Source organism: Myripristis murdjan, chromosome 1 (genome assembly GCF_902150065.1).
Source record: "Myripristis murdjan chromosome 1, fMyrMur1.1, whole genome shotgun sequence".
In the NCBI taxonomy this organism is placed as follows: domain Eukaryota; kingdom Metazoa; phylum Chordata; class Actinopteri; order Holocentriformes; family Holocentridae; genus Myripristis; species Myripristis murdjan.
The window spans coordinates 31,469,182-31,477,383 of NC_043980.1; the positions used below are offsets into that span (position 1 = coordinate 31,469,182).

Sequence of the window (8,202 nt, forward strand, 5' to 3'; positions counted from 1 at the left end):
AGATCAAACTATTTTCTCCCTGAGGAATGTGTGTCCCTTTCCTCTGTGTGGTCAGAGTCCACACAAAGAGGGGCTCATTCCTTGCATTCAACAGAAGAGGACTGAGCCCTTCAGGTCAGACTATATCCCACAGCTTCACAGTGACATAACAAAGCGAACCCAGGGTGACCCAGGGTGACCGTCCCAGGTAACTGTAGCTACTCCGTCCCTTCCCTGCCAACACGAGTATCATGTGCTTATATTCCTGGTAAAGCCATGAATAATTAAAAAGCTGGAGCATACGCTTCCCTCATGGTTGCTCAAGTTTCTTGACAAATCTTGAGAAAAGAACGTGTTATCATTTTCTGTATATTTTTTTGACAACAAAACTAATCTATGAGTCTAAATAAAAAAGCTCTACTGTCAACTGTGTGGCAGAATCTCAGCTCAGTGTCTCTCCTTACCCAAGATCCTGAAAAAAAAGTCATCCAGCCGTAGGGGGTTATTGTTTCTTGCTAATTAAATCGAAATACCACATTATTTATAAAAAAAAAAAAAAAAAAAAAAAAAAAAGTGTAGGAGCATGTTTGTCACAGGTATTAATTTTTTAAATTTAATTTTATATTTTCCTTTTTTATATTTTATGTATATTTTGATTTTCATGTACTTTTATCATTTTGTATGGATTGTAAACAGAGTGTCCTGGGAAACGAGAGCTTGCTCTCAATGCCTTCCCTGTTTAATAAAGCTTGTTGTTGTTGATGATAATGATGATGATGATGATGATGATGATGATGACATAATGCGATAGAAATTGAAGACAAAACACAACCACGTGACGGTTAGCTTCCAGGCTTAATTCAGTGTCACAGACTATTTTTGGAGTTTACCGTCTTTTCTTTTTATTCCTTGAACAGGATTATGTAACTTTTTTTTTTTTTTTTTTTTTTTTTTTAAATTCCATAAGAAGAATTATATAATATTTTCCTCGGGATAGGAACTACTCACGGATAACCACCACCACCACCACCATTACTTATGCTACGTACAGAATGATGATGATGATAATAATAATAATAATAATAATAATAATAATAATAATAATAATATAACATGATAAGAACATTATTATTATTATTGTTGCTGTTGTTGTTATATCATCACCACCATCATCATTATTAGCCAAGATGGCTAATATTGACATGACAGACATATTTATCATTATGCATTGTCCCAGTAAATCTAAACTGCATACATAATTTAGGAATACTGTTATTATTGTTTTTGTATGTTGTGTCTGCACCTGGCTCCAGGGTCAATGTCACTTATAAAAGCTGTGCACAGTGCACGTGCTATCGTACACACCGTGCACGTCCTGGGACCCCTCTAATTACAGGCCTATCAGCTGTGCGGGCACGAGCCAACACCCCCCCGGCCGCTGCGGGCCTCACAGCAGTGTGGCAGCGCCATGTTGAGTGTGGAAACACGATGCAACTTCTACCCAGACACGCTGAGATTGCGATGTATAAGCGTATAATTTCAATAAAAGTTGGCCATTAGACACCAAAGATGCAAATATGTCCACAATTACACTCGCCCATTTATTTTTCTCACGGTTAATTAGGGATACCCGGCGTCACTTACACAACTGTAAGGGTTGCATAACCTGGTTCCAGTCATGTTTGCCTCACCTCTCATGGAGGAAAGGCGCTCCCAGGTTGGTTGTTATGTAGCCCTGTGACGTTTCACCAGCTGAAATATTACTTAAGCAACTTTCAGTGCCAGCTGCATAAACGAAAGCCATCAGATAACCAGATAAACCTACCAAGAGGCAAAAGGTATGATGTGAGTTTTCTTAAAAAAGTCACTGGCTGTGCTTACTGTATTGCATGAGAGCTTGAATGCCAAAAGTTTCCTGTTTGTAATACTTTGACCACCCCCTTATGGAGGACAGTATGTTCGCTTTCTTTGAAATACTAATCCAAACGTTAACCGAATGAGTTCCTGTAATTACCCCGGCTGAACAGACAGAGCATTTCTGTTCATCAGTATCAGTCTTAAACTTAAATCCCAATTCGTTATCCTATAGTAAGTGCTAATAATATACTCAATAATAATAATAATAATAATAATAATAATAATAATAACTGTTAGTAATGTGTTAGTAAATGATTATGTTGTAGGCCTACATTAAGTTTTAGAAAAATGTAATGTTTATAAGCTATTTTAACAAACTTGCTTGATGACACTGAACATTTTCACTGCTTAGTCAAACCTACACAGATACTGTAAGCCTAGGCTACTCTGCAGCATACTTAGGGACAGTGTTATCAACACACTATATTAGTCCTGGGGTGTATGCTTTATAATTATGATTTGAACATTAATTTCTTCTCTTACATTCAGTAAACACATGGCTCTCAGAACTGCTGCCACACGTCTGCTCTCCAACACCCAAAAATGTGCTGCCATCACTGCATCCAGAGCACAGGGGACGGCTGCACCTGCTCAGAAAGGTAGCATGTGCTTAAAATATTTCTTATATAGTTGAAAAAAAATTCATAATTTTGTCATATGAGACGTAATCAACCCTCTCTAAAACACTTTGCTCTTCCTTAAGATGCTGAAGAAGTCAAAAAGCCAGCAAAGCCATGTAAGTAAAGCCCGAATGAGCTGTACATCCAGCTTCCATGTGTCTTCCCTGTTATAAAATATGATAGTGACATAACCATGGGGCACGCTTGTTTTTGACCTACAGCCAAGGTGGCATTCAACTGGCGAGATGCCCTGGACCTGGAGGGCCAGCTGACAGAAGAGGAGGTCATGATCCGAGACTCCTTCCGCAACTACTGCCAGGAGAAGCTCATGCCTCGCATTCTCATGGCCAACAGACACGAACGTGAGCAAAGCCCATGCCCTTTGTTGCAACACATATAACGTCATCTTTTCTGGGCTAGACTATGCGGAATACTTGACAAACTGTCCTTTTGTTGTATATGTGTAATTTATTGTCTCTCATGTAATGTCTTAAATCTTTTATGAGCTAGTTTCTCAGGGGAGTTAACAATACCACAGAATAGTTTCTTTTCATGTTTTGACTTCTTACACCCTAATTACCTGGAACAAACACAAGTGGACAAGCATTTTTCAAAGAATTTTCTCTTTTCTGCTCAATATTTCATTTGTCAGTTCTCTTTTCCCACCCCGTGCAGATTTCCACCGTGAGATTGTTTCAGAGATGGGAGAGTTGGGAGTCTTGGGCCCAACCATCAAAGGTAAACAGAAACCAAACATTTCATTACACTCTCCTTACTCTGAATCAATACAACTGGAACCTTCAGTGAAAGAACTAGGTCTGTTCTGCAGTGTTTTAAAACACAAATGTAATTGCAAAGCTGTTGCATACTTCAGTCCAAACCATTTGTGAAAGTTTCCCATCACTTGAAAGTGTCCTCTCCCATGCAAATCTTCATAATCCTCCACATGCATCTTCTACATCTTGACTCCTCTAGCTCTGTTGAAGCTTCACACTGCTTCTAATTCTTTTCACAGGGTATGGCTGTGCAGGCACTAGTTATGTGGCATATGGCTTGATCGCCAGGGAGGTTGAGAGAGTGGACAGTGGCTATCGGTCAGTCATGAGTGTTCAGTCGTCCCTGGTCATGCACCCTATCAATGCTTATGGCACAGAGGCCCAGAAGGAGAAGTACTTGCCAAGGCTTGGTAAGAGGGCAATGTGTCAAGTGGTTTTTGTTTCAAATGAGGTGCACATTACAAACTCCAGAGCTCCTTTTTTATCTCATCACCTGTGTTGTGTGTGTGCGTGTGTGTGGATTTGTTTTGTAGCCCGTGGAGAGATCCTGGGATGCTTTGGTTTGACAGAGCCCAACCATGGCAGTGATCCCAGCAGCATGGAGACCCGGGCCAAGTACAATCCCTCCAGTGGCACCTTCACCCTCAACGGAGCCAAGACCTGGTAGGCAGACAGACACATGGACAGTGATTTTCACTTGAATTGGCTGGAGATGTGTGATTGACTTCAATGGTGTGTCTACTTTAATTCAAAGATGAACTTGAACAGCCTTGACAATAATTTGCACCTGAACTCACCTGGTCTCAGTGGTGTGTTTGAATTAATTCAGCCTCATGAAATTTGATAGATTTGATTTTATAGGCTAAATTTAACACTGACATTTAATATTAAATACAAAAATGAATAAGCAAATAGAATAAAATCAATTAAGGAAGCATTCCCAGCCATTTCAAAGGTATATTACTGCTCAGTAAGCAAGCACGTGTACTTCCTTGTTTGTGTACTGCTGGGGACTGTAATGTGAAGGTCACATATAGAGACTGATTATGTAAAAAGACCTGTCACTATGGCAGTATGTATAGACATCCATTTATAGACACAGTAACCTCACACCACTTGGCAATGCCCACTTCTCTTATTTGGCTTAGCACAGTGATAGACAAACATTTTTTTCACAGTCAGCTGAGAATATCAGCAGTCAACACAGCAGGTAATGTTTGCATTGGCACAAATTTCACAAGACTCATGCCAATCTTGGCTGATGTTTACTGTCATGAATCCAAGAGTAGTGCACTGCACTGCAGTGCTCCTTATCCGCATATACTGAATATTGGAAACCACTGCTAATGGTTTTATGATTATGATTTTACATCGGGTGGTAACTCCTGTAGATGCAATTACCGATCCTGCTTTTGCAAAAGTAGGACAAATGCCTAAATTAAAAATTTAAATAGAATTTTGGAGTGCATCTTTACCAAGCTTCAATATGGCAATTAAACACCATCTTTGGATGAAGTACCCCCTTCACTTTATACACAATTTATCATGCAGTCCTCTTATCAGCTGCATTTGCTTATCACTCACTGTGCTTCCTGTTCCAGGATTACAAATTCCCCAGTGGCAGACATTGCAGTGGTCTGGGCCAGGTGTGAAGATGGCAGGGTGCGGGGTTTCATACTGGAGCGTGGAATGAAGGGTTTCGCCACCCCAAAGATCGAGGGCAAGTTCTCCCTCAGGGCATCTGCAACTGGCATGATCCTGATGGATGAGGTGGAAGTTCCCCAAGAGAACCTGCTGCCTAACGTCTCTGGCCTGGCTGTAAGGGGCTGTTCTTCCCCAAACTATCTTAAACATTTAGAGGATATTCTTTGTGCTTCTATAAGTCAGTCGTAAATGTTCAAAGATGTTAATAGTAGCATAATTATGACAACAGATTGATGTTTGTTTTGATTGTTGCTAGAAAGAAAGATCCTGGGACTATGACAAATTGTACCCTAGTGAACTTTATTGTGATTTTGTCTCATTTCATTTGGAAGTTCTCTGACTTTGCTGTCAAATCTTGAGTCATATGTTTGACTGGCTGGAAAATGAATCATCAAAACAGAAAGAGAAGAAAATGTGCTTACAGAGGGATGTTCCCGTAGCTCACGTGGTAGAGTGTGTACCACATATCAAGGCTAAGTCCTAAACACAGCTGCCTGGGTTCAATTCCAGCACAGACCCTTAATTTGCTGCACGTCCTGTCTCTCTACTGTCAGGATCAGATGAAGCAGAAATGCCAAAAAATAATCTTTTTAAAAAGCGCAGCTTAGATGGTTTAAAGAATGTCTTTCTTAAGGTTAATGTGACATTTCTGTTAACGTTTGCCTGTCAGTGCTGAGACACTTGTTGGGAATATGCTACAGTTCATATGTTATGTTGTGTCATCTGGCTCACATTTTCATTCAGTTCAGTTCATATCAGTTCAGTTCAAAACAAAATTCAGTGCAAATTAATTTGAGGTCAGTAGTATTACATTCATATTACCTGGATTAATAACTGTCTAATAATGATTGTATTTTTCTGTTTTTGTCCCTTGTGACCAGGGTCCCTTTGGTTGTCTGAACAACGCTCGGTATGGCATTGCCTGGGGAGCCCTGGGAGCTGCTGAGTTCTGCTTCCATGCTGCCCGACAGTACACTTTGGACAGGTACAGTATGTTATCATTACGTATATCTGCTATCAAAGGTCAGCTCGGGGGAAATACCAGGTATAGACACAAAAAAATCCTCTGAAAAGGGTCAGCATGCTCATACATGTACGCATCATTTTTATCATTATTTAAACAATATTTCTACATCATAGCAAGATTACCTCACACTGAGAGTGACAGCTGTGTGCTACCAAGTGTTCAGTGTTCACCTCTGCTCCAACCAGGATCCAGTTTGGCGTGCCACTGGCCAGGAACCAGCTGATGCAGAAGAAGATGGCTGACATGCTGACAGAGATCACTGTCGGCCTGCAGTCATGTCTGGCCCTGGGCCGACTCATTGATGAGAAAAAGTGAGTCGTCCACTGCGTTGACCTTTCCTATTTCCCTGTCTCCTGCTTTAGTCAATCTATTTCTCTCTGCTGTAAAAAATGGTGAATTACTGTAGAGTGTGTGCGTTCCCATTCTAACAGAGCGGCTCCAGAGATGATCTCCATGCTGAAGAGGAACAGCTGTGGCAAGGCTCTGGATATCGCCCGACAGGCCAGAGACATGCTGGGAGGAAACGGCATCGCAGACGAGTACCACATCATCCGACATGTCATGAACCTGGAGGCCGTCAACACATATGAGGGTAGGCATAAAAATACATGTGATCACATCTAATACCATTCCCATTGCTAATGAGGACTTAGTGTAAGTAGAGGTAGATTCCTGTGAGGCCAATTGGTGACAACAGTGAGGGAGTTACGTTTACATCCAATTAACATCAATTATGACCAGTAGAGGTCAGCAGTGCTGAAATTACTACAGGTTGATGCTTTGAGATCAAGACAAAAAGGTCACACTGACAAATCAAATATCTCAATCTCAATTCAAAAATCTGACAATTTGCAATCCTTTTTTTAATCCTGTTTTTTTGTTTGTTTGTTTGTTTGTTTTGTAGGAACTCATGACATTCATGCCTTGATCCTTGGCAGAGCCATCACTGGACTGCAGTCTTTCACTGTGGGAAAGTAAAGATGTTTCAACTTCCTGCTAATGAAATGAACTTGAGATGGAATATGTAGCGGTGTGCAGCCTGTCCATCTGCTCTGTGGGACACATCACCTGGTTGGGCAAAACATTATGTAGAGACTCCAGGGGCATTTCATTTATTCTTCTTTACCTGAGATGCTTTGAGTGATATCATTTAAAAATACCTCAACACATTTAATAAGCTTTAAAATGTATTTACTGACGTGAACGGTCTATCTCTTAGTGCTTCTGGTTGTTTTTCTCTATCAACTATTTAAGTAAGTTCAACCTACCAAAGCACCGGGTCCAAGTGTGATATAGGTGTGTGTAGTCAGTAGCCAAAAGAACAATATCTCAAGCCACAGATAAGGAAGGGTGCATTTAAAAGGTGTGGTATTTTGAATGATGAAGTTAGTCTGAAAATATTATGTATAATTAAATGGCTTTGAATGAAGGTATGAGTGGATGTGATTACTGCAAATGTGGATCCCTTAAAAGACAGTGCACATCTAATTTTGATTTACAGGCTGACTAGTGTCTTTAAGTACATTACCTCTGATCATTTTTACATGTGTGGCTTATTTAAATAGATATGGTAAGAATATCTTATTTTTCAGTTTTTCAATTTGGAAACATTGCAGTGCCTTACCTGAATTTATGGCTGTCTCTATTAACAATTATGTCATAAATTAAAAATCATAGATAAGACAATAATGTTTTGTCGGTGACAGGGTAAATAAACTAGCACTGTCCTTTAAAAATTATCTGGGTGATAAATAAAATGCAACTCTGTGAGATTTTTATTTTATTCTGTCATTATGTTTATGTTGGTCATTGTGTTGTATGCCAATTTCTGATGCTAATTATTCAAAACTAAGTTTTGGTGAAATTACATACCAGTACCACAGACAACAGGGTATATTAGCACTTCAAAATAAATCTTTACACTTTGAGCCAGAGACTCTTTAGTTTGCTCTTATGGTCTGGTTTTATTTAACAAAGCATCAGATACCGTAGCTGAAGATAAATATTGGTTCAAACACGTTTGTTTACTCATTCTCTAGCTGTGACTTTACTGCCCTATTGACAGGGACTGCAGCTGTGTATATTTACAAGTACAAAGCTTGGGTGGTCTTAAAAATTGACACTGAACCCTTCAGAAAAACATCAATAAAATAAATACTTAACTTGATTATATTTAATT

The 8,202-nt window shown here is 39.7% G+C and overlaps 1 protein-coding gene across 2 annotated transcripts; it reads left to right on the forward strand.

Moving 5' to 3' along the window:
- The first annotated feature begins 1,720 nt into the window (after window positions 1-1,720).
- Window positions 1,721-7,777, forward strand: gcdha (glutaryl-CoA dehydrogenase a). 2 transcript variants are annotated; one of them, XM_030058679.1, is made up of 12 exons: window positions 1,721-1,817; window positions 2,386-2,495; window positions 2,600-2,632; window positions 2,738-2,878; window positions 3,192-3,254; window positions 3,532-3,702; window positions 3,826-3,955; window positions 4,894-5,110; window positions 5,878-5,981; window positions 6,209-6,334; window positions 6,455-6,615; window positions 6,928-7,777. In XM_030058679.1, the coding sequence occupies exons 2-12, from the start codon at window positions 2,393-2,395 to the stop codon at window positions 6,999-7,001; spliced, it is 1,323 nt and encodes a 440-aa protein (XP_029914539.1). In that variant the 5' UTR covers window positions 1,721-1,817; window positions 2,386-2,392; the 3' UTR covers window positions 7,002-7,777. The 2 variants fall into 2 exon arrangements, with proteins under 2 accessions (XP_029914539.1, XP_029914531.1); XM_030058671.1 differs by having other exon boundaries at window positions 1,764-1,824.
- The last annotated feature ends 425 nt before the right edge of the window (window positions 7,778-8,202 follow it).